General features: G+C 38.2%; 1 protein-coding gene across 1 annotated transcript in view; it reads right to left on the reverse strand.

The window, feature by feature from the left end:
• Window positions 1–244: 244 nt before the first annotated feature.
• Window positions 245–26,110, reverse strand: part of SLC15A5 (solute carrier family 15, member 5) — a 31,817-nt gene continuing 5,951 nt past the window's right edge. The window contains exons 4-9 of the mRNA XM_008941764.1: window positions 22,840–23,060; window positions 20,231–20,417; window positions 14,608–14,796; window positions 10,431–10,562; window positions 2,233–2,341; window positions 245–389 (exon numbers count right to left, since the gene is read on the reverse strand). Of these exons, the coding sequence (XP_008940012.1) occupies window positions 245–389; window positions 2,233–2,341; window positions 10,431–10,562; window positions 14,608–14,796; window positions 20,231–20,417; window positions 22,840–23,060 (983 nt within the window). The remainder of the gene's footprint in view (window positions 390–2,232; window positions 2,342–10,430; window positions 10,563–14,607; window positions 14,797–20,230; window positions 20,418–22,839; window positions 23,061–26,110) is intronic.

A 26,110-nucleotide genomic window follows, 5' to 3' on the forward strand; every position in this document is an offset into this window, starting at 1 on the left:
TCTCTCCATCAACCATGCCAAGCAGTAAGCTCCCATTGTCCTTGACGTGCATTACAACAGGGCAGCATCCTACAAGGCCAAGTCCTATGACTGCTGCTATTTTGTGAACTTATAAATAATATTGTTATTCCTAAGATAATTCATGACTACATTGGAAATTCCACTTAAGTGCACCATGTAATTTATCATTAGAAAGCTTGTTGGTAATGCAAACAAAATTTAGTTGAACAAGGCTGAAGTATTATCAGGTTTTCTCCACAGGAAACAGGATGGGAGAACTTTCCAGGACACTATCATAATGCTTGATGGCTTTTTCATGCTTCAAAAGTTTTTCTTCAGGAAGACTTCCTCTGAATTCATTGGTGTATTCCTGATTCACATTGCTGTATCTGGGAGGGAGGACAGAGAAAGAAAATACTAAAATAATCATCCTTTCAGGGATTACCTTCACCCATGGTTTATTAAATAATATTTTGCAAGTTACAGTGCCTTCTGAGTCCTGGACTTCTAAGCAGACAAAACAATTGGGTAGTGATATGCACTTTCCTAGAACCTTTCAGAACTTCAGGATAAGTGCCAAAAGGAATGCAGATGTTAATAATAGCTGTACTGTGTAATTTAAACAAAGTTTAAAAAAGACCGTGCTTTTTTCCTTAGAGAAATATTAGAGTCTCCTTTCTAATTCAGATTGTTTAAGCTTGATTTGCCCCATCTCTAAATCAGTGTTTATCTGAATAGTCCTCACCTTTTTTTTCCTCTCTCCCCTCTGGGAGCATTCTTATTCATCACAAAATGAAACTGTTATATTTGACCTAAAAAACCCCTCATATTTCACGCAGGTTTTTGTTGTCTTATTGAAAAAATGAGGTACCCTGATTTTGAAGTGAAATGCCAATTTGAAATAAAATTATTTATTTTATGAAGACTGGAGGTCAAATTCCCTCATAAAAAGATGTTAACGTGTGGCAAAATTATTTGCCGATTTCCATCCAATTTTATGTCTGCTTTTTGACAGCCAAAACCTTTTAGTTTTCAGCAGTAAATATCACAAATGAAAACTTCATTTTACAGAAGCATAAAATTTCATTTTTTAAAAAGAAGACAAAGTACATGCAGGAGAAATATTTCTAATCATGACTCAGGTCACACTTAAAAGAAAAGAATGAAGAACCAGCTACCACAATAAATGGACACTTGTGTCTCAGGTTACACTGAAATAATTGACAAGACACCATGGTACTGTCTGGTGTTGCAAAGTTAGTGCTCATAGAAAAAGCAGTATTTTTATCAAAAGTGCTAGCAATTTTGAGTTCTGGAAATTTTCTATTGTTGTCATTATCAAATCACTACTTGATCAAGGTTTCTGATAGATTTCCATAGAACTACAGCCCAATGCCTAAAAGAAAATGCCACGTCCACTCATAGTCACACAACTTGCTTTCCTCCTTGTTCTTGAGTCCAAGTATTACTTCTAACACTGACAACAGAAAGTTAACAGTCATTAAATGTTCTGGAACACAGGAGGCAGGTCAACTTTTAAAACACCCTGAACGTAAAAGGGGATTGTAGTTGTGAGTTCCTTCGACTTTATAGGCAACATCCAGGCATTAAACCTAGGCTCTATAGATGGCATAAAACTGTTTCCTCTGTTGGGGCTAACTGAACAATTCCATTGTCTCCTGCAGAAAGTTGCTTTTATCATATTGCCCAGTAGAGTATCAGAAAATATTATAGGGTTATTCTGTTGAAACCACTGCATACAGCATTAACCAATTTAGTGGTCTGCTCATTTTTTGCAGCCCCTTAGCCTACTGTCTTATACTAAAGATGCAAGCTCACTGAGACAGCAGCAATGGTTTTTATATATTGGTAGGAAGCCAAATGCAGTGGAGGTCAGTTTCATGACCAAGATAGTTTGGTGCTGTGATCTAAACTCCATGCCAACATATTTATGACCTTCTATAAACAATAAGATGCTCTTCTTTCTTCAAGACATTTTTCTATTAATAATATCCCTCATAGTTAAAGCTAATTACATCAGTCTTTTCTTAACCTCACCACAATTTTTACTGTGAAATTTCTCTCTGCAAGGCAGATGAAAAATTTGAAAGTCTGAACAATAACATGATATATCACTACCAAGTCTTTATTACACACTAGTTTGCAGAATTTGCAAGAATTTCTCCCCACATCTACAAATGAAACATCAAGCTTTGATTTTCCCACACATACCTGTGTGCAATTGTCCAGAACCCCAGGGTGTTCACCATCATTAAAGAAGCCAAGAAGAAGAAGAATCTCTCCAATTTACCTTCATGCAGCAAGTGTGGAAACCAGTTGCCTGGCAAAGCAGACATTTGAAGCAGAATTAGTTTACCTTGCAGGCTGAGACGTGGCTCATATGAAAGACACGAAGATAACTTTGTGCAAGACACAGTCACAGCAGGTGCTTTGAACCCCCCCTGTAGCTATTTATACAGACTTCATTCTCACAGTATCTATGTGTTTTGAGTCTACAGTGTGCTTTGCTCCTGCTTTGCAGACAGGCAGCAGAGATCTAGAGAAACTAAAAAAATTCCTAACAAATCAGAAGGGCACTGGAAAACCTAACTGCACAGCTACTACTGTAATGATTGGGCCATCTTCCCTCTATGTTATACTCTGCACATAGCTAAATGAATCTCAAATGTGAACATTTTAGGAAGAGCTAGAATTCAGGCAGTTTGTAGAAATCCTTATTCACATCTCTTTTCTTTTAACAGACCCTTAAGAAAAACAAAACAACAACAACAAAAAAAACAAAACCGTGCACAAAAAGCATTTGTTCAGTGCCTTGGATGGGTCTCCATTACACCAGGATACTACCTGACACTTCACTTTACCTTTCTTTATAACTGCCTTTAGCCATCAGTCTGAATCTTGTCCTTGTCTTGCACAAGGCATTTATTTACATGAATGAGACCTTTTTCTACCAAGACTTTTAGCAACAGTGTCTGAGACATTTTGGCAGCTTAAACTCTGTTCAGCAGAGGACAGTACCACCTCCATACACTCAGAGCCTTCCTTGCCTGTAATTCTTCTGTGCTTTAGTTTGCAACTGTATTGCTTTCAAAGTTGTCTACTGCAACCAGTCTGCAAACAAGGTCAGGTGTGGAAGTCAAAATGCTTAAAAAGAAAGCCAGACCCAGTCAGTCTGCATTTGCAGACAATCAGTACCTGAAGCACCATAATCAGCTACAGCAAAAACACTAAACCAAGGTGAAAAAGTTGTTACAGTAGATACAGAATACCAGAGAGTTCTACAGTGCTGTAATGACCTTTTACATTATTAGGGAGCACAGGATATTTATTGCCTTTGAAGGAGGAGCAGAGACTGTCTTCTTTAGCAAGTAGTGAAGTGTAATAGCAGCAAGTACAGAGTGTGAAACAGCTGGTGCTGAGAGTGTGATGTCCACACTATACAGGGCTCATGGCACTTCACATCAGACCAGTACCCACTAACAGCTGTAACACATCATGCATGAGCATTTTTTTTGGCTTAGTTTTTATCCAAAGGGAATGTAGGGTTGTTTTTTTCTTTTTTCTTTTTAGTGCTCCAAGATGACTCTGTGATGCATTTCACGGATAATCAGATTCAGATCAGAAGTATGCTTTTAAACTAAACCACCAGCATCAATTTGCCCAAAGTTGCCTTTCATGCTCCCTCAAAGCTTGCTATCAAATCCTATCCATCTAAACAAAGTGGCTATTCACCACTTAAATGACCTAAAAGGGAGAGGTGGAATGTAGCTGTGCTGTACAAACCTCACAGCCTTATCTGATCTTTTGGCCACTAATGCCACCTTTAGCCATCCAATGACATTCTTAGCTTGTTAAAATTTTCTAATTAGAGATAAATAGCAGTACCACAGCCCAGGAAAGACAGCAGTCAAAGGATTACACTCCACCCCATGCACCACATACATTCACATATTTTTTTTTTTTTTTTATCCTTCACCTCTCAGAGTTGCAAACATTTCTTTTCAAAGCAGTTCCCTTTAGGTCTTCTGGGATTAACCAAAAACACCTGCCATCAGTGTAAAAGTTTTCCCTAACTCCTCCACAGCTTGGTCCATGCCGTGTTAGTCTTCTACCTGTCACAGAGCAGCACCACCTCACCTCTGGGTGCACGGTTCCTTTTGTAGCATTACCTCAGAGCGAGTTTTAAAATGTATCATTTATCATTGTCAGTTGACTGAGCTCCTAGGTGCTATAACTTCATTTTAGTAGCTTATAAACTTTTACTGTCGTAATTCACATTTAGGTAGTTTTTCATTTCACATCCCCCAGTGGCCAATAGAAGTCACGGAGAGAGCGTGTGTATCTGATGAAAGAGAAAGCAGGCATGGGGTTCAGTGCTACAGCTTGTCACAGCAGAGTTCACATGGTCAGCTAGGTTATTTACATCAGCTAAGCTAACCAGATGAGCAGCAGGAGCTTCCTAATGGAACAGCATTTACAATGGAACCTGAACAGAAAATATGTACTCAAAAATAGCACTGAGCAATAAAATAATAAAAGAGGAATTTTGGAGCTTCTAAGAGAGTCGAATAAAAATGGACCTTTGCAACTCTCTTAATGCTTGCCCGGGCATCATGCTGAAGCACTGAAAGTGGGAATGGTTTGTTATATCAGGCTGGGAGCTCAGCCTGGCAAGCAGATCTGGGTTCTGTCCCTACTTTGTGACTGGTCTCCTCCATGGTCTGGGTCAACAATCATTGCTCTGTGTTCACTCTTCAAGTAGCTGCCAGTATTTAAACAGTGAGGCCAGAATAACACCACAAAGCATTTGGAAAATCCTGTATTACAAAGTGAGCAGCAGCATAGGCAGGGCCAGAATTAGCTTTGGCATGGTAAGACTCCAGCTCCCATAGTACGCTCTCTCTTGTTTACTGCTCCACCCAAAGCAAGAGGTAGGAGCAAGGCTTTCTTTTCCTTTCAGTGAGGGACAACAAATTTAGTCAGAGCTGCCTTTTTCTACAGAGAAACAGCTGTGGCAGCAGTCCTAGAGATATCCAGACTGATCCTACTGCTAATATACATTTTCATCAGTGGATACAGCAGAGATCAATGTAATAATTTCTTTTATTTTCAGCTAAAAATATTTTTTTTTCCCCCCTTTCTTACTCGAAGTTGGATTCCCATGAAAGGTAAGGGGATAAACCTGGACTACATTTACTTCTACTTATACATAGTGCACAGAGACTCCTGTTCTGGCAGGAAGCCTTGGGGGAATAACCATTGGAGTTACAACATCATCCATGTGTTTCAGGCAGCAAAACTCCCTTTAGACACTTTCAACCCTTACCCCACTAACATTTTCCACAAGTTGGCTATGGACTCCAGTACCATCCATTGATTGGGTTTGGGGTTCATAATTTCAGGATTTTACTCTTAGTCTTGAATGCCAGGAACTTATTGGGCCAGTTTGTTTGGTTTTGGTGGAGTGAGACTCCCAGGGCACTACTGTGTTTGCAGAGTCCAGCACTTTCTCATCATTGAATCAGCATGCAATTGCTAACAAAACACATTCCTCCAAAAAAACCTTTGGGTTCTGTCAATACCTTACTTTTCTATGGAGATTGCCAACAGAAGTGCCAATTACAAGGCTGGTTTGTTACATAGATAATTGCTCACTGGGAATTAACTTTCTGCCACAAGCTCCTGATTTCTATGGTTATTCCAACAATGGAAATACTTTGTAGCATGAAACAGCACAGAGAACCAGAGGTTTCCTTTAGCAATGCACATTTTAAAGATCCTTTTCTTATTGGTTATGCATTTCATGGCAAATTTTGAACAACTTAGAAGATCAAGTCTAGGCAGAATCAGTTCCTCAAGCCTGGTAAACCATACATCATTGTAATAGAGTACCTGGTAAACTTTCACTGACATTTTGCAGTACTGTCGATTTTGCATCAAAAATGTTCAGGTGGTGCAAGAAGGAATATTACACAACACCAAGAGAAAACACCTGATCCTACAAACACAGGCAGAAGAGTACATGAAGCAGGGATTAGGACACAAACAAAATCATTTTCCTGGTCTGCTTCTGCTGGATGACAGACAGAAAGAAACTGCTCGTAATACCAGCCATTAAAGAAGATGTAGAAAGGGCTGTAAGCCAGTCTTTGATATATACTAGTGCACACAAGGTATCTGTTACTATAATGGCACACCTGGAACTCTCAAAGGATTCACAAAAAAGCCCAAAGTTGCATAAGAAGGCATTAATTCAGTTTGTTTACTGAATACCACCATCATATTTTTGTATTGGAAAAACACAGAAGAAAAAGCAAAACAGAAGCAAAACAGTCACATGCCAGAAGTCAGTCCATTTTGTATGGTTCCTGCATTTTTACAGCTATCCTATAACCTAGACTATGATTACAGAAAAATTTAATTCATATCTTAGGAAAGGGTTGTATTTACTTCCCTCATTTCATCAAGATAGTGGGCATATCTTTAGTCATAATCATATCCAAACTGAAGTCTCAGTTTGCCTCTAATCCTTATTAGCTAAGTAGGCACCAGTGGACATGACCATCTGGACTGCAAGAAATATCCTTTAGCTTTATCATCTTTGGTATTTAGAATCACATAAGGCTCCAAACTGGGGATAAAAAAAAAAAATCCACAAAAGCCCTCTAGCTCCTAAATACAAGCAAGAAAACTGTCTGGGGCAGTTTCCTTCCTCTGACCTTTTTTTTTTTCCCCCCTTACATATTTACATTAATATTTTTAGAGAAATGTATTCTGAAATGATTGGCATAGGAGGACAGGTTTTGTCTTGCATCTTCTTCCGTTAAAATGTTAGGAGAGATAAGAGATCCAAAAGAAAGCAGCTTCCCAGCTTGTACTGAAAATATCACTGTCACCCGTCATCTGTTTGCACTCATCAGATTTTTTAAAAAAAAGTCTTATTTTATCATATTCACACCATCCTCCGCAGATGCGTTAAAAATGATTAATGCAGCTTTGACTGTGACTGATATCTGATCAACTTTGCCAATAAAGACCCAAATAAAACTCAAAACAGTGACATGAAATAGGATATAAAAATGTTGAGATTTTGTCAACACCCTGTGTGCTTCAGCACTTCAAAATACTCGCTGGAGGATCTACTTCCCTGCATCCTGGATTGCTTCATGGCAAACATGGTCTCATTGCTTAAAGATGGGAGAACCAGAAATAGTCTTGGATCATGTTTTAGTGAAACAAGAACCATGGGACAAGACAAAAGCACCCATATCCCAAGTCAAAAACTAAGCCTCATTAAATCTTAGAAAACCATTGCATAAACACTATCATCTTTTTTCAGCAAAAGACAAAGATCTTCGGTCTTCCAATATAAATAAAATCAAATCAGGTTTTTAGGAGGAAAAAAAAAAAAAGTTCCCATTGGTTTATTTTACCCCTAGTTCCATAAATTGTCCAGGTACTGAATGTTTTACAAGCTTTTTAAACAGAGCTGAAAAAAAATAACAAATGTGGATAGTTACAGCTTAATTTGTGTTATTTGACCATAATTTGACTTGAGTGGCCACAATTTTATTCTCTGAAGAGCTGTCATCTTTAAAAGGTTCAATAGGTAACTATTAGGTTTGATACATTTAAAAAAAATTACTATTTTGCTAATATTAAGCTTTTCATCACAAGAACCAAAAAGCACTGTAAGGAAACACAATGGAAGAGTTTGGGAAAATTACAGATGGAACAAGAGCATTTTGTACATATTTCCTATCAAACTAGGATCAAAACCAAGCCTAGATGCATCTTCAGTTTTATTATAGCTTCAGAAGTCTGATCCCAAGCTTACTTTGATTTATGAGCCAGCAGGACAAAACTCTAGCTGGGATGGGGTAGAAGAACAGTCTAAAGCTTCAGCCTGAGGTGTTATAACACAAATGAAGATATAAGAATATCTCCATTATTTACAGGCTGTGAATTGCATAAATCTTGGTAACTTGGAATAATTACTCTCATTCAAGCACGGAACACTGGGAAAGAGATACCCAGTGAGATTCCACTTATTTTTAGAAATAAAATGTGAGAGCCCAATAGTATGTTGTTTATACATTAATAGGGAAAACAATTTTTACCACTTATAACTACAGGAACAGAGCAAATACTAAACATTTTTCACTATATTTTCTTTCAAGCTTTTCAAGTGTTGCAGAGGACTTCCCCTATTTAGGTACTTATTCAGACCCATTACAGCACCTTAATCTGAGCACAGAATGTCACTGAATTCTTTGGAAATTTAAGGGTGACTTTTTCTCAGGATAATGGTGCAGCCAATTCCATCTACAGGAACAGCAAGTATCTAAATAAATCTAAATAAAGACATAAGTTATAAACTCCCCCCCACCCAAAGCAAAACAGGGAAGTTTGCCACCCAGCTGCACAAAAGTGAGGAGTATTTTAGATAGGAAACCTTTTCAGTTTGTTCAGAAATCTTGACAGAAAGGATTAGAATGTGGCAACTCAGTTTGCGTCCAGAATTTGGAGAGTTCTGGCTCTTTTGTCTCAGCCAGGATAAAAATTTGAAGGCACTGATAAGAGTACTTCTGACAAGAAATGAACATTTTCTTTTTTGAATCAATTAAAAATTTTCATACTGACTTACAGAAAAAGAATAAATCACCTTGGGATCAAATTAGACAAAGAATCTACTGAATTGCAAACTGAATGTAAAAAAATGGTTTAATCTATTTTTTTTGTATGAAAATATTCTATAAAGGAATAAAGCACATATATAGTGGTACAATGTAGTTAAAATGTTTTGGTGCTGACATTGTACTTAATTATTTTGTATTTAATTATACCCAAAGTCAAATTACAGTAAAATACGGCAACTTTACTAAACCAAAATATTTCAGTCTTATAAAAAATATTTTCCATACTTCAGAGTGGAGGGGAAGGGAAAAAAAAGTCAGCAACACAAACTTTCTTGAAGTGTTTAATTTGACCCTTATTACCCAATGGAATTTTTATAATTAATAAATAAAAAAAAAAAAAATCTATTCCACTGAGGGATATTCACAGAGTTGTGTTCTCCACCTTGGATGCCTTGGTACTTAAATAGTTCTTTGCCTCATTAATTTGGGTAAACATCCCTGGTTTTCACCCATCTCTACGTCATGCTTTTATACCTCATAATAAAATTTGAATTGATTTGTTAACTTAAAAACAGCACTGCATTTCAAAGAACCATTTGTTCTGATCTTGCACTTAGGAACTCAAATTTCCTGTCACACTTAAAAAAAAAAAAAAGAAGGAAACAAACCAACATAAAACCAAACCACTTCCCCTTGTTTTAAATTTACATGTTTTTTTATGTAGGAAAGAGAAGAACCCAAAACTTAACCACGAGCAGTTACAGCACTCTGCAGCCCTATTGATTGCAGTGTCATGCATTATGGTCAACAGCTGTGGTCTACAAGAGAACAGTGCTCAGTAACACAGCAACAACAAGCTTATCAATGGAAAGCATCTTTAGAAGTACTGCTTCAACAAGTGGAACTATTTCAGATATGTGAGCAAAGAGATCGCTGTCATTTGGTTCAAGAACTCAAGTGCTTTACTTTTTAAATGTACTTATGAAACAAGTCTTTGCTGTATTGAACAAAGATTCATCAGCAAAGAAAAAGACTTTAAGAAACTTTTGGCTCATCTTAAAAGTCAGTAATAAAAAAAAAAAAAACAAAAAAACCCTCCAGTTCAGGGTTTACAACTAAATACTCATCAACATGCTGAATCTGAAATAACTCCTTTTGAAAGAGTAAGTTTCCTGGGAATTGCAGTATTTATCTGCAAAAGTGTGAAAACACAGTGAGACCATACTTTAATAGAATCTGGTTCTTCCAGTAGCTGGGCAAAGGAGGAGGCATAAAGAAAGCAAGAGCAGTAGCAGGTCTAGAGGAACAAATTCTCTAGACATCTTAGAAACACTCAACCCAACTGCCTTTACCCTATAACACTGTGGAACAGAAAACAGGGCATGTTCTCTATTCTCTGAAACACTAATCTTGTTCTCATAGCCAGAGGCTTCCATGTAAGCGTGGCTAACATGAATGTACTTCTTCATGAGCACAGAAAGGTGCTTCCTATACAATTTATTTTCTTGTCTTCCAGAACAGAACTATAGAGATTGGAGGCAAGGGCTTCCTGTGAGATGCCATCCTCTAATTACTCCAACTATCAAAACTAAGATGACTCATTAAAATTGGATGAATACAGCTGGAAGGCTATTTCCTATCTTAATTCCATCTTAATTGTGAGAGCAAATCAATAAAACTTTGGCAACCCCTTTAATTCTGCTGCCTTGTTCTCCAAGTTAATAATATTAGAAAACTGCTCAGGAATAGAGGGCATAAGCATATTCTTACCTTGAGTGCCTGCGTGGGCTGTCTGAACAAAGAAAGCTCCCATAAAGCAGCCAGCTCCATTAAAGAGAGTTAAAAAATGCATGGAAATCCCTCTAATTCTTTCTGGCACAAGCCAGAATGAAAGTAAGGAACCTTAGAAAAGAAGCAGATACAGTTACAGGTTAAAAAAAGAAATTATGGTAGAGGATGTGTTTGTATGTTTCCTATTAACAAAATATTATCTAAACTATTTAAATGGATCTCCATAACAGACCATCCCACACATCGATATTCCACAAGTACATAAAGATCTTTCACCTTTTTAGAGAGTAGCTTTCACCTTTTAAAACCTCTGGCATAGCAAGACAAGGAGAAACACCACCACAGTCAGCAAGTATAAAGCCAGCAGAACAGCAGGACCTCCTATGCCAGAGCAGTTCATCACAGTAAATACTTCCAAAATCCAGAGCTCTACCTAACTTGGACAGTTACCTTGCTTTAATCCAAGGCTGGGCAGTGATCTTCTTCCTCAGAGAGCAAACCCCAGAGTCACTGGCTAATTTTAAAGACATTGATCTTTGCCTTCTTGCCAGAAGACTAAACCAGAAGAAACAACAGGTTTGGTGGGGGAGATGTAGCATGCTGTTGCATCATGGATGACTATAAATAATCCCACCAGTTGTTATTTGGCTAAAATAGGTTACAGTAAGTCCTTATGATCGCTGTTCTTTTTGAGTAACTTTCCCTGATTATCAAAACCTCTTGTTTCCCAATTTCACACCTCAACTCCTCATCCACACTTGTTCTCCAATCTCCAGTGTTTCCCAATCTGCATTATTAGTTGGGTTTGAATGACCTCCACCTCGAGAAACTTGACAGCAGAAGATCCTATTTGGATGCTGAATTGCCTGAAGCATCTCTGATTACAAATGAAACTATGTAATCGCTATCTTCCACCTTTTTTAATTTGGATGGCCAAATGAGAGCTTTGGAAACATATTAAAGAAAAGAAATAAAGATCATGAGCAGTGTTTTCTCCTCATTCACAATAGGAACCAAAAGCCTGAGGGCAAGCAAAAGCAGATGAGCCTGGGACACCATCTGTAGATGCAACAGTACGATCTGAAACATTGTACAGTCAGCGTCCTAGCTAATTTGAATCACTAGGAGCCTAAAAAGTTTTTGGTATTGCTCCCTCATTTCTAAAAGCAGGGGTGCAAACCACGTGTCTTGGCTGAATTCAGCCCAGGCAATTTCATTCTACTTACCTAAATGACTCCTGCTGTTTCAATTGCATACTCCAGTCTTCCCTTGTCCCATGGTGCTGCTGTGAACTATGAAACAGCTGCTGCATCTCACCCTGGAGACTATTGCACTTCACTGGTGGGTGAAGTGATCCCCAATATATCCTTTAAACTAACAGAGCTGTTACAAGGCTTTCCATTGCTAAGTGCTTTGTGACACGTTGATGGGCTGATGGCATTCTTGCAGCACTTCAGCAACCACTGCAAGTCTGCTAACCCTTTTTTAGGGCAAAGCAGAGTGCAGCAGACGGCCTGGACACGGGCAGTGTGGCCAGCAGGCTGGCTTCCCTTCACCAGCAATATCATGCACCGTGGGGGCAAATGCCAGCTAATATTGTCTTATGGGAGTGAGCTGTTTGGAGATTTTTTTGGCTTCTTTTTTGTGGTGGTTGTTTAAAACATAGCAATTTCCCAGTTTAAACCAAGCCAGGGTTACAAATACAAGCTGTCAAAGGCCTGTGAGACCTTACATTCTAACACTGTGCAGGAGAACAATTATTTATCATTATTTTATTTTTTAAAATGTACCTCAGTGCTGGGGTGACATTAAATGTTGATATTATTCCAAGACATGCTCATGTCACCTGAAGCAGATGAATATATAAAACTCCTATCAAGAAGATAATGAAATATGTTGTATATGCACAACTGAAAGTATCAGGGCTTAAACGTAGTTTGAGTTCAATATACTAAATCTAGCTCCTCTAGCCAAGCACTTCAGAAATGAGATCTCCTCTCTTCCCTCTGATTACAAGTGTGAACATTTCTGTCTTCAACTTGGATCATGTACTTTCAGGCCAAGTAAATTATTATGATAATTGAATTTGACCTTCTGCATAACAAAGGCAGTAAAATGTCAGGAAAGGTGAAACAACTATTTAAGCGTCTAGGCTGTCATTACCATCCACAGAGATCCACTGAATGGTTCCTGAACAGCAATTCAGTTCAAATTGAAGTAGAAACCTAGAGCTTAGTTCAATAGCTTGAATACAGATGCCCAGTGCTGCCTGAAATGATCTAGTCATCAAGTCATCTGCATGGGGCTGTCCAATAAGGTGGAAAACCTATTAAAAAACCATGTGGTCCTCCAGCAGCACCTGGAGACCACAAAGGTGCCACAAAGAGCCTGCTTGCCCCACATGCATAGCCTACATACTCCAGGACAAGTGGTGCCAGACATCTGTGTGTGGGCAGGTGAATGGAGGCCTGCACACCTATCAACTACAGCAGTAATCTATTTTAGGCACCAACATACAAGTCTCAGATGCAGACTTATTCCCATTTACCTGGGTTCTTGAATCATACATCTAACTGCAGCTCTTAGCAAGATGCTTCGTCCGTATTTAAATAGAAAAGACAACTTTTCTTCCTAAGAAATTCTAATCACAATCTTCTATAAAGATTTAAAAAAAAAGAAAAAAAAAAGAAAAAACCCTGCCAAGGCAGAGCTTTATTGCTTTTCTAAAGGCTAATGTAATCTTCCAGTCACTGGACTTCTGTTATGTCCCACCGTGCTAGATTATACAGCCTTATTCTACCAGTAATATTCTTCTCATGCTTCTGCATGAGAAACTGTAAGCAAGCCACCTCCTAACCTTTTTTTTTTGTTAAGCTAAACAAAGAAGGTCACAGTTTTCAGTTATACTTAGCCTGTAACCTAGAAACCACATTACCTGCCTAGAAACCTGTCTCAGTTAAGTACTTGAGAGCTATCAGATGAAGAGGCATTATGAAAGTGCTAAGTATTTAAAACTAGGGAAAATTACCTTTTTAGTGAAAGACTGTGACCCAGAGCTCTCAGTAGTCTTAGAATGTAAGAGTGAAGCTGAGACACTGAAGTTATTTCCTGCTCTTAAACAAAAAGCTGAACATTTCTGGGATTGTACTGCAACAATACACACTCAACCCATAGAATTAAAAGCCTGCAGAGATCAGCTAGTCAATTACTTTACCTGTGTCTCTGTAAGTGAATGTTGATTAGATTACTTTTGCAATACTAACATTTTTTTAAGCTCTGCAAGGTAAAACACTGGTAAGCAACCTACGTGCTCCTCAGAAGAGAATAAGCCTCAGGAATGTCAGTAGAGATGTGGGAAGGTAAATTATGGCAGGGAGAGAAGGTTCAGATTCACCATCAAGAGCACGTTTACATGATTTATAGATGGCAGGCGTGAGCTAAGATCTACTTGTGCTCTACAAAACAGGAGTGTTTATCTCTGGCTCTGTGCCACAAGCTAAGGGATGATGCTCTGGGCAGGCATGTTCTCATGACTCCCGACTGAAGCACAAACCAAAAACTTGCATCTGCCTACAATATTCTCCAGGTTAGCCTGTCAGCTGAATTGTGTTACTTGCCTGCATATGCTCTGTCAGTGAACAATGCATAATAATTCTATCAGCTGGGCCCACAGATAAAAAGGGTTAAGCTAAAGTACTTCACCTTGCTTTGACTGTGGCCTAAAAAGTGCTCACTAACCATAACCACAGCTCAGCTGTATTTGTTTCATCTCCAGAAAATCATCACAGAAGAGATCAGGTCAGAAGGGACCTCAGGAGCTCATCCAGGCCAGCCCCTGCCTGAAGTGGCTTCAGTTTCAAGACCAGTCATGCATCCGAGCCCAAAGTTCCTCCACTCTGATCATTCCCCCGCCGAACGGTGGATTGCACCCCAGGGACCTGACCAGCTGCCTGGAACAACATCATTGTTCACTCTGAGTTACAGCCAGCAAGACAAATCATGCTGCTCTGAAGCAGGTAAAGCACAGATCTGCTCATTAAGCCCATGGAAGAGAGCCAGGGATAAAATTTCAGATGACAGTAATTATTTTTAGGAAGCTGATATCATTCTATGTGAATCAGGACACTCTTGCTTTAGCCTAGTCGATGTTACTTACAGGAAGGAGTTACCAAAGCTTCAGCCACTCCAAGTAGGATGTACTGAGGTGCTAAGTGGAAGCAGGACATGGAGGAGACCAGGAGAACCTCCTCAGAAAGTGTCTGCTCCACCTGAGGGAAACGCTTCCGGTGTATTTCAGAGAAGCCAGCAACCATCATGGAAAGTGCAGCAGAAAACTGACCTACACCTGCATAAAAAAACAAAACAAAACAAAACAAACAAACCCAAAACAACAACAACAACAACCAAACAAACAAAAAACAACAACAAAACCACCACAGAGAGCATTCACAAAGCTTGTAGTTACAGGATTATGTATTTAGAATGAAGCAAAGTCCTAGGAGACGCAAATGAAGCTTCCCCACACCAATACATTCCCTCTTGAGACTAACATCAATAAAGAGTACTTGCTACACCACAAGCCTAACTAAATATATGGCAAAGGGACATCAGCTCAGCACAGAAAGAATTTAAGGATGCAGAATAAATGGGAGAAGAAAAACTTTTCTGAAAAGTCACAAAGAACTTTTCTTGGAGACTGAGGGAAATAAGAAAGGAGAAGAGAAGACAAGGCAGCAGCTTTTGCAGATATCCCAAGGGACTGTGTAGGAACAAGGCTTCCAAGCAGGGGGAACTTCTCTTTTTCAAGCAGCAATAAGATTCTGAAATACACATATACACTGTATGTTTTACCAATCTGTTTTCTATATGAAAAGAAGTGCAGGCAGTTGAAGTACTGGATTTCTAAGGTTGCAGGCCATGGTGGGTGGGAGAGAAAAAGATCAGCAGTGCACATCACACCTTAGGAGATCAAGCATTCCTACATTTTCCTCCCCTTTCCCTCTACTATAGCGTTCCCTTGACCTATTGAAAGTTTGTTTGATAGTGCTTTTGCTGGACTGTTTAACACCTTAGGATGAGATGAGCTGCATTACTGGAAGAGAATCTCCAGATTAGTATTTACGTGTAAGCTGTTGGACTACAGCTGCCTCTTGCCTTCTTCAGCTGTCCTGGGGATGTATCACTGTGTGATCCACAATGGACTGGATCCACAGCACATTTCAACATCTCACTGCACACATAACACATGGAGTCTTACTGCTTCCCTCAGTGCTATGGCACAAGTACAAGTACTGCACAAGCACACAGCGCAGAAAAAAAACCCTGTATGTTTAGCTTTATAATGCAAGATAAAAGCTTCTAATAATTTGAAATACGGCACAATGCAGAACACCTTGCACCAAGGATACTATTTGAATGTATTACATTTCTTGCTATCAGTGGTATGAAATGATTGTAGCCTCTCAGGGAAACACAAAGAAAAAGTTTTCAAGCACATCTCTTGAACTTGAAACATTTATACTTTTGATTTTGATTAAGTTTCTGATTCCTCAGCATTTCTAAGATATATTACAAGTGTGAGAAATTGGTTTCTTTTAACAGCTTTGGCTCAAATACCTGGACTATAGTTTTCCACCTGTCTTAGAAAGCCTTGTATTACTTCATGGCCAGAAATGGTTACACTTACTAGATTTGATGTCTACAGTCAAAGGCTTTTGTTTCATATTATATTTACAATATCATCCTGGTGTAAGAACAGAACAAGTTCTGTTCAGTGATTTTAAGTTTCAGCTAAGTCTGTTTTAAGTAACTTCACTTTCTGAAATTAATGGCAAATTTTCACAGATAGTATCTGCTTCTAGCAGAGATAATGCTCAAAGTTTAGGGTCACTACCAAGGATTGGTACGCAGACCAAGGTCACTGCTAAATCTTGATTACCACACAGGGGAGTGCAGGAAGTAAAAGGCCACACCCATGGGAAGGAGCAGACATGACAAGTGACCCTAAACTGACCAACAAGGTATTCCAGTCCATGCACATCATATTCAGTATAAAGCTGAGGGATCACCAGGGTCAAGCTCTCTTCTGCAGTGGCCAACATGGCCAACACCTGAGGAGGACTCTGTCCATTCTGCGTTCCATCCTAAACCATGTGTTCCTGAATCCACTTCCAGAATCCAGCTCCTGAATCCATTTCTCATCTGCTGCTGAGTCTGGGACTTCCCCAGTGCCTTCTCCACAAAGTCCCTCTCCCTTATTCCCTTTCTTTTCCACTTTGGGGAGGGAGAAGGGTAGAGCATCTGTTACAGGTCATAGGGAGCAACCTGACCCTCAACCTTGAGAAATATATCTATACATATATATATATATACATATCTATCTATCTATCTATATACACACACACACACAGTTTGTCTCTTCGGATGTCAGGACAGAAGAGGTAAAAAACTCACACAGCCAAGTGGCCTTGGCCTTGTTACGTTGTGTTTGTCTGTTTCTTCTCTCAGCAGCAACACCCTTCTACCAGTACAGTTTTCCTGCATTTTCACAACTTTAAATATCCACCCCCATGCCCAACCTGAGGCTTGGAAGCAGTTTTGCTGTTAAGTCCCCTCTAGTGCTTAATAAGAACACCATGAATTATTGCTTGAAAATTGATGACAGGGGGGAATTCAACAGTGTTTTCCAGCCAATGCATCTTATCAAGGCCAGGTATAAAGCCCTCAAGGAGCTTCCTGTAGTCTAACAAAGCAAGAGTTCTCCTAGTGAAAAATTATATTAGTAGTAAAGAAAACTCAAGCAGCTCAATGTTACTACGCAGTGCAATATTTTAAGAATTTTCCTTGCTAATAGTCAAAACTTTTCAAAAAAAAGCAACCTCCCTATGCCCCCAAATCGTAATAATTCTTTTGAGGTATTATGCAGCAGAGGAGGAAACTAAGATCCTTGGATATCTGGTTTTCCACCTACCTCTTCTCTGTTCAGTTCTCTTTAAAACAAGCACATTGGAATGATCACTTAACGCTTTGGTTTTATAGAATAGGTTCTTTAAAGACCACTTGGGGCTGACTCTAGGACAAGGTTGCTTGTATTATCTAAAGATGTAGGTTGTATTGTACCTTTGCAATTCCTGTTCTCATATCCTGAGTAAAACAGATCAAAAAGCTTTCCTGGAATTAATACTTGTTCAAAATAGAACATCTTTTTGGGAGAAAAGGTGATCATCAACTCCCAAGTCACCTCAAACAGACACTGGACTGAAGGTTTACTTTTGTGTACTGTATGGAAAGCTGTTCTTCACATTACCCTTTGATGGGGTAAATCCAAGACCAGCAAGACATTTCAGTATAATTAGACATGAAGAGTATTAGAGCAAGAACTTCTATGGCTTAGGTACATCCTCCAGGGCCTCTTGCTTGTAGATGATGAACAACTATACTGCAGATACACACCTTCAGCTCTCTGCTGCATCTTCTATATGATTCACTAAATCAAGCAGCATAAAATAAAATAAACAAAACCCCAAAACTCCTCCTAAACAAACAGCTATGAAACTGGAAAGCCTCCAAATTTACCAAACACTCATGTTTTTCATGAAGAGGTTCAGATATTCAATATGTTTGGGACACAATCTAAATTCACATCAAGATTTTAGTGGTTTTAGATCATACACAATTTACAAATAAGCCAACAACTACAGAGAAAGTAACATAGATGACAGTTTTCACATAGATCCTTATTATAAAGCAATCATATACTTCAGTTCAACATGGTCTCTATGATCCATCCTGGAAAACTGTAATTCTTAACATACTGAAAACTTCCAGAAAACTATTTAAACTTCTTCCTCTTGCAAGATTTGAATTAAAATATAGTTATAGGCTGGCTTAACACCAACAGCCTATTTATACTTCCAATTTCGTTCCTGAAAATAATTGTGAACCTAATTAACTGTTGGCAAAAATATTGGCACTTAGAGGTCTACACTTGCAGGTGCAGTCATATACTTGGATATCTAAAGCCATCGCCTGTACTCAGAGGCATTTTTATGCCTCAGGTAATTTATCACCCCTAACAGGAGGCTATTTTAATAAATGACGCTATTAAGAATAAACCACTGCATATATTCTACTGCTGTTCAACATAACAGGATAGAACATTAATACTAACTTGAAATTTCCATGGTTTTAAGGAAAATTATTATCTGAATGTGCTTTTTGTGCTTTAATGCAGATGTTATTTTAAAAACTAGGGTAATTGCAACCTGCTGCGTTATATGCATCTGGTTTGTATAAAACTTAATAACACTCTTAATTAGGCTAATTTAGTCAGATTAATACCTCTGTGTGTGTCAGTACTCACTGTGCTGCTTGCCACAGGGCACTGAATTAATAGTAGCATACTGAGAAAATAGTCGTTTATAAATATTTTTGTCTGAGGTTTGTAATACAGGCTGGAAGATAAAAAATGTAGGAAGTTTAATGAGTGCATCTACGATTGTTTTAAGTGAATACAGAATGGAAGCTGGTCTTTTTGTGGTACTAGAGGTAGCTGGTATTTGGACAGGGTTGCAGTGGATCCCTCCAGGTCTGAGAGCATAATAGGTTTGGGGTTATGGTGTAATTAAAAAAACAAATCAAGCCAGAACAAAACCATATCAGTGTCAACAGAAGGAGGTCCAGCCCCTGTTAAAGCCATTGTTACTTCTAGGCTATGAATTGCTCTGAAATAAGTGCAAATCAGCAAGCCCAGCCTTACAATGTTTACTGTTGAAAATGCTGGGACTTATAACACAGAAGACTTCTTTGTACCACTTCTGTGAGAAGGAGATAATACTTCACCTCCAGAGATCCCTCTTTGCTTGACTTCAAGTGAGTGTATAAAGAGGTATGTTTCAGTTTAGGTTTTTAATAAATAAAATTACTAAACACCTGGACCATTATTCCATACTAAATATTAAAATGGAAATTCCAGTAGTAGAGAGGAGAGCTGTATCTTCCCAAGTAACCTACACCTTTTGAAATGTTCAGCCTGTTCAACAGGAACAGCAGTCCAACGTGTCTGCAAGTTTTTGTTCGCTCACCAGTTCTAAAAACATCTATTACAGACACAGAATTAGACTATGTACTTTTATTTCACATGTGATGCAACTGCAGAGCTTGGAATATACCACACCAGTGATAATACCTCTCATGAGCTGGAGTCCTAACCTCAATGTGGTTATGGCATAAAAATCTATGAAAAACAAAGCCTTTGTTCATAACCTAGCTATTTAAATCCAAAAATCACCATTTGAGTAACAAACATTTCTCCAGTATCAGAGTGCAGCTAACTGAAGGAGTCTGCCATATCCCAAAAAGACTTTCAATGTAAATTAACTTTCCAAAAGGTAATGGATAAATAAACATATAGAACATAACCAAGTCAGAGTAAGTCTCAGACCTAAACAGTTAGTATTGTATCTCTCACCAAGTGCTTAGGATGACTTCTGGTTATTTGTGAGTGGGTCCTGAATTCTTTATTGGTTAGAAGAGCCTCAGTCTCTGTCATACACAAAAGCTATGCATTTTTTTCTTGATATCTAGTATGTTTTTTTCAGGACAATATTTTCAACAATTTCCTTGAAACATATCCACCTCTGAGTGTCATCCCAAAACACATCCATCTTAATGCTTATAGTCAGAAATCATTGTATAGGATCATCCATCAGCTACCGAAGTTACTCTTTCAAAACAGAACATCTATTAAAACTGTGTAAACACAAGTATTTTATACGTACCAATGTAAATTGTTGGAGAATGTCCAGTGTGCTTGAAACTAAAAAGATATGAGTTAATGCATTCCAAAATAGGAACAAGAACCAGTAATGGCACGATGCTTATCACATTCATTGCTGCAACTGGCAAGACAAATCCACTGAAGTGCAGGTTGGAATTCATGGTTTGGAGGTAATATCCAGAAGGAATCTGTATTGAAGAATAAAACCCCACTCCATTAGTATAGCAGGTACTTTTCATGGATAAGCTTTTTTATTATATTTGGGAACTTCTCCAACTCTCTTCCTCTTGAAGAAGTTACAGTACACCAAATACCTACTGGTTAATACAAACAATCATTCATGACCAAAGCCTTTCAGATACTGACATCCTTGTCCTCTGTCAGAATGTAATGTTTTCCTTCTATTCCATTTGCTCTTGAATTTAACAAATCTAAGCACGAGTTTATTTGATCATCCCTACTTAGAGCTATTAGCCAATATACTAAAGTGTTTCTGCCCAATACTTTGGTCGCTTCTTATAGACAGTGTTTAACAAACCAGAATTTTAGAATAGCAAGATGCAGAATTATTTTGAATTTCCAGTTGTGTGCTCAAGGTGGGAGTAATTTTTAAAACACTTTTGCCAGCACATGGCTTTAAGAGCTACAGGGAATTATTTGGCTACAGTCTTAGAACCAGCTTAATGTAACTGACAGCCATTGCAGGTCTATACAGGATTTCCTGTATAAGAAAACAGATGAAAACGGATAACCAGATGAGGAATCAACCAATGGCAGTTGTTATCCAGGTATGAAATTAAGTAGACTTTTTAAGACTGTCTCTCATTTTAAAAGCAAGTAATTCCTCCTGCTTGTGTGAGGCTCTACAGAAGATCTGCCGATTTTATTTTAAATTTTTTATTTTTTTTAGGAAGCTTGATTTTCATGTGCAGCAGGGAGTTACAATCCACTCTGTCTTACAGACTCATTAGAGAAAGAAAGAGAGGTCACTTGAGCAATTCAGAGTACAATCATGATGGAGGTGGATGTAGAACTGGTTTCTTTACTCAGTTTCTGGTTTTAGAGTTCCAGATTCCAGCAGCATTCTATATGGCTCTTCAATGTGACTGGTAATGCCAAATCCAGGTAGAATATTACTGCTTTACAGTTCACTAGAAGTTACCATATAGTTAGTACCTGAGCTCATGTAGGGTCTCTCATAAATATAGTCAGCCCTATTCACTGGGTGTTAGTTTGGTGCTAAAGAATTACTCAAACGCTAGCTCTTAATAAAAATATTTTTCACTTACATTCCACCTTCAAAAGAAGAAATAAATTGTAAAAGGGTGAATAAGTAGCAAGAGAACCATGAAAGACCAGAACTGAGCCAAATTTTATTGGTTCATTCTTTCCCCTGACTATTGCAAATCAGCATTTACTTCTTAATAAGAATTAAAATATCATCAACATGAATCACAGGCACTGAAAGCTGTTAGCTTAATATGGAAAAAATACTATTAATCTTTACAAAAAAGATACTGATCTATCACCTAGTCAAAGAGCAAGGTTTAAACTTTGGGAAATTCTGCCAAGGGAATAAAAGTAATCTCTTTCAGCAGTGCATATACTTTTACCTTTTCTATATATATATACACACCTGATTATTACAACCCAAATGAATGATTTCTGGTTCACTTCCATCTGTTCATTAATGCATAGCCTCAGCTATACGTGTCTCTCTGTTAGCTTAAGGTTGAGCTTTTATTTTTCCTTTGCTTGGAATTTTTTGTGCTTTGGGGGTGGGACAGGGTAGGGGGGTGTGAAATGGGGAGAGAGAGTAGATGGATGGGCATGTAGGATGATGGCAAGAGGAACTGTCAATAAAGTAGTATAAACTACACATTTGTAAGACTTTTCTTAAGCAGCATTTTAACACCGATAAGTAAAAGGGAATTTCTGAGCCAGCACATAATTTGTTATTCCAGTTGCCAAAGGGTAAGCTACCTCAAACTCCTGCTTAGCCAGGATCATCCAGACAGAAATGAATCTGGAGGAATCATGTCAGCTTAAGTAGCTTCTTGACACATTTACATTTATATAACATACACACACTCAGAAGCAGAAAGAACATTGCCTGACAGAGAGGCTGTGAAAGGACTGCTTCTTTCCACAAATGGAAAAGCACCCATCTCCAGTGTAGTTACAACAGCCCCATAATCCTGCCAAAGCATTAGGAGAAATACGCAACCAAAAGATTTTCTGCCATTCCCAAAAACTAAATGAAAATTTAAGGAACTGAAAACTACTTTTATTTAGAAGAATGCTGAGCCCAACTCTCTGACAACAGCAACATGGCAGCATGAGGAGCACAGGACGTTTCAGCCAGTAAGTGCTCAGAGAAATGAGTCACACAAGCTCCTTAGTGAGTCTTGAGCAAGTCAATTTTACTTATTTGATGAGATGAAAGGACAGAGCAAGGCAAACTCTCGGGTAATTAGAACTTCTCTACAAGGTTGCTCCACTGGTAAAGCAACCCAAAAAACTCCCAGCAAATCCCCACGCCTAGAGACATAGTAATAAACACACGCCACAGTATATTTCAAGATTTTTGTTTAAAAGCTGTGTACTCACCTGCATAATACATGTTCTGTACAGAATTTGGAAGGCAAACAAGGGGAAGAGCCTGGCGAGTGACTTTGTGCTCTCCACCTGAGTCTCGCTGTACTGACCCCCATAGTTTTCCTTGGCATGATCCAGCCAGTGTGTCACACCCCCCCTGAAGTAGCGATACCGCACACAGCACGTTTTTAGAGCACTAGCAATTGCCCCAAAAGTCGTCAGCAGGGAACTGTCTGCAAGCAATCAGAAACGTTAGACATTGGTATGTTTTTACTTTCTGCCAAAACGAGGCAAGACAAAATGCTCAGGGAGGGAAAATATAACCTGATATATTCACCTTCATCTTTTGTGGGAGGGGAAAGGCAATAACAGTCTGGATTTTTTCCAAAACATTTGGTTTTGGAAGCTAGTTGGTTCACGACCTAATTGTTACAAAAGCAATTCAGCCCAACTTCCACAGAGAAAAGTGACTTTTGCTACCTCTTATCTAACATTCAACAATTTTGTTGCTGTGGTTGAGCAGGTAAAGTATTACTTTGCTTTTGCTTTCTATTGATTGAATGAGGTTAGTTTTCCATTCAAGACAGTAATGAAATATTGCATATATGATGAAGTCCAGGAGAAAGGGAGAGGTGGTTGTGAAGTAAGAAGGAAAGGGAGCTCAGAAGAGTGCTGATAAGAGAATCTTCATGGACGCATTTCGAAGACAGAAATATTAACTCAGGAATTCCAAGAACCATGCTGTGGTAGGGAAGTTTCCAATCTAGTGTTTGGCATATTAAAACTTCCTCACTGGTTGCTCCATTTAGGAATTGCTAACTTGGTTCTCAGACTCAGAAGAAATGGAAGTAAAATGAGGACAAAACTGTCAGCTTCAGGCTTCAGAATGCAGATTTATTTATGTTTGGTAAGTGGCCATCCAATGGTTATAGCACTTTCCTGTTTTTCTGAGTGTTGAAGTACTACAATAACTTTGGTATCTACAAATACTTTCCAAAATTAAGGTGAGCTAAGATTGCAGAGTGAAAATGTCTCCCTTCCATCTCTGCTATGGAAATTATTTTCTAGAAATATCTGTTGACACTTGTAAGCTCACTCTTGCTCTGGAGCACTAAGAAAAGGCATTTTATTAGGTAAACAAACATTTCAGTCTCTCTGGCTATTTAATATTAACCTGCAGACTGCATGATTGAATAAAACCTGAAATTGCATATCAAATCTTGCAAACACAGAGTTGGCACAGTTTTAATTGTTCTGTACGATTGTACTATACAACTGTTCTTACCACTCATTGTAAGGGATTTTTAAGTTTAGGATCTAGACTACTTCAAAACCAAATCTGAAGACTAGAAGAAAAAACTACATACTTCCAGAGTGACTCGACTAAGAAGCTAACCAGAAAAAAAGTGGGACTTGGGGCCCTTGTCAAAACAGTTATTTCTGAACAACAACAACAAAAAATAGCAGAAAAGTCAGTAACAGCTCAACTCAGTGGCCTAACTAGTAACTACATGTTTTACATCAGAGAAACAATAATCTTTTGCTTTGCCCTATGCTAGAGGTTGAATATTAACAAAGAAGGAATGAAAAGCAGCAATGTTGTGTTATTGCAATGGTTTGAACACAGCCAGTGTTGAAATCAGAAGATACACAGAATACTCCGTGACAAGATCAGCAGAGAGCTCAGCAAAGCAACAACGTGGCTGTGTCCTATTTTATCTGACTTAGTCCTGAAGGTGGTCATGGTCATTTCCTTTCCTTTGGAATGGAAGACATTAGGCAGACTCTTCTTTCTTACTGTCATTGAAAAAAACAGACTAAAACAGACAACAAATCCTGACGTTTCCCTGGCTTTCCTAATGGACAATCTGAGGCCCTCTTCAATGTAATTTCAGTTGGCTACCTAGGAAGCATTATTTTGTATGAGGCAAAACAGACAAATACATTATTTAGCTGTGTTTCTCAGCATGGAATTCCATCAGATTATAAGATCTAGTAACCTAGGAAGATAAAGCTGCTTGAAGTTGTAGTTCAAAAAGACTCTTGAATGATACATAGACCTAATCAATATCCAGAGGATTTTGCCAATGATGTAGTTAGAATAAGTATCTCTTCTCTTCTTTAAAAGAAAGGAAATAAACCCCACAGAACTCCATAGTGGTGAATTCTTAAGATTATAAATCTTATCAGCTAGAAAGAGACATGTTTAAATGCATAAATATTTATATCAGTGCACATTGTGTAGATCAACATCATATGATCTATACTTGTATTTCTAATATTTTCTTAAAAAAAATTTGTATAGATATTAAATTGCAGCTTTCAGAAAGTGATTTTCCTTCTCTTTTATGCTTCAGCCCTTGGCTCTAATGTTCTGCTACTTTGACCTTGATCTAATCATGAATACCAATGCTACTTAATTACAATAAAAAGCCTACATTGCACCCTAGATGGTAGATACACATTTTTTCCTCATCTCTGGTCACCTGCCAATCCTCAAAATTATAGCAGTGGGAAGAAATGCAAATGAAGTCCATGCTTGACAGCTAAACATAATTGAATGCATGATCCATATTTGAAGAATTACTTTAAAACAAAAAAGGCAGCATATATAAAAATCATTTAAGGTCACCTATAGATTTGAATTACAGTTCTGAAGAATTTCCAATTTCATCATCTCACTGGAAAGTATATTATCTTATAATGTGACTAAGAAGATAAAAAGCTTTGGAGATACTAGTATAGAGTTTGGCATTCTGCAAAGCCTTGGAAAATTTACGGTAAATCAAACAACACTCACAGGACAAATACTTGATACAAAAAACCATTTTGCTAATTTTGATGATGGACAAGGTAATCAATCTACAAATTTCAGTTATTCCACTTAGTAGAATTTAACTAGTTAGATGATAAACTACAAATTTAGAATTGAACTACTTAAATTATAAACTACAAATTTAGTCCATACAAAATAGTCCAGCTCTGGGGTGAATACAAGAATCTTTCTACCTTCTCAGGTTGCAAAACCTGTAGTGAGGCCCAGAAACCCAGACAGCCACAATTCTCTCCATATGAAGCTAGCTCATTTGATGCTAGCCTTTGCAGACCTCAGCTGTATATTATCGTGAGGTTTTTGAGGCACTGTGGAGGGGATGCATTTCTTTGGCTCTATTTGTTCTCAATAAACCTCTCTAGTGACATCCTCACTATGACAAGCCAAAGCACTTGATTTATGCATTCATTACTTCACTGCTAATGTTTTTGCTTAGATTGTCTTTATAAC

This window comes from Merops nubicus, unplaced genomic scaffold (assembly GCF_000691845.1).
Source record: "Merops nubicus isolate BGI_N331 unplaced genomic scaffold, ASM69184v1 scaffold12816, whole genome shotgun sequence".
Lineage (NCBI taxonomy): Eukaryota > Metazoa > Chordata > Aves > Coraciiformes > Meropidae > Merops > Merops nubicus.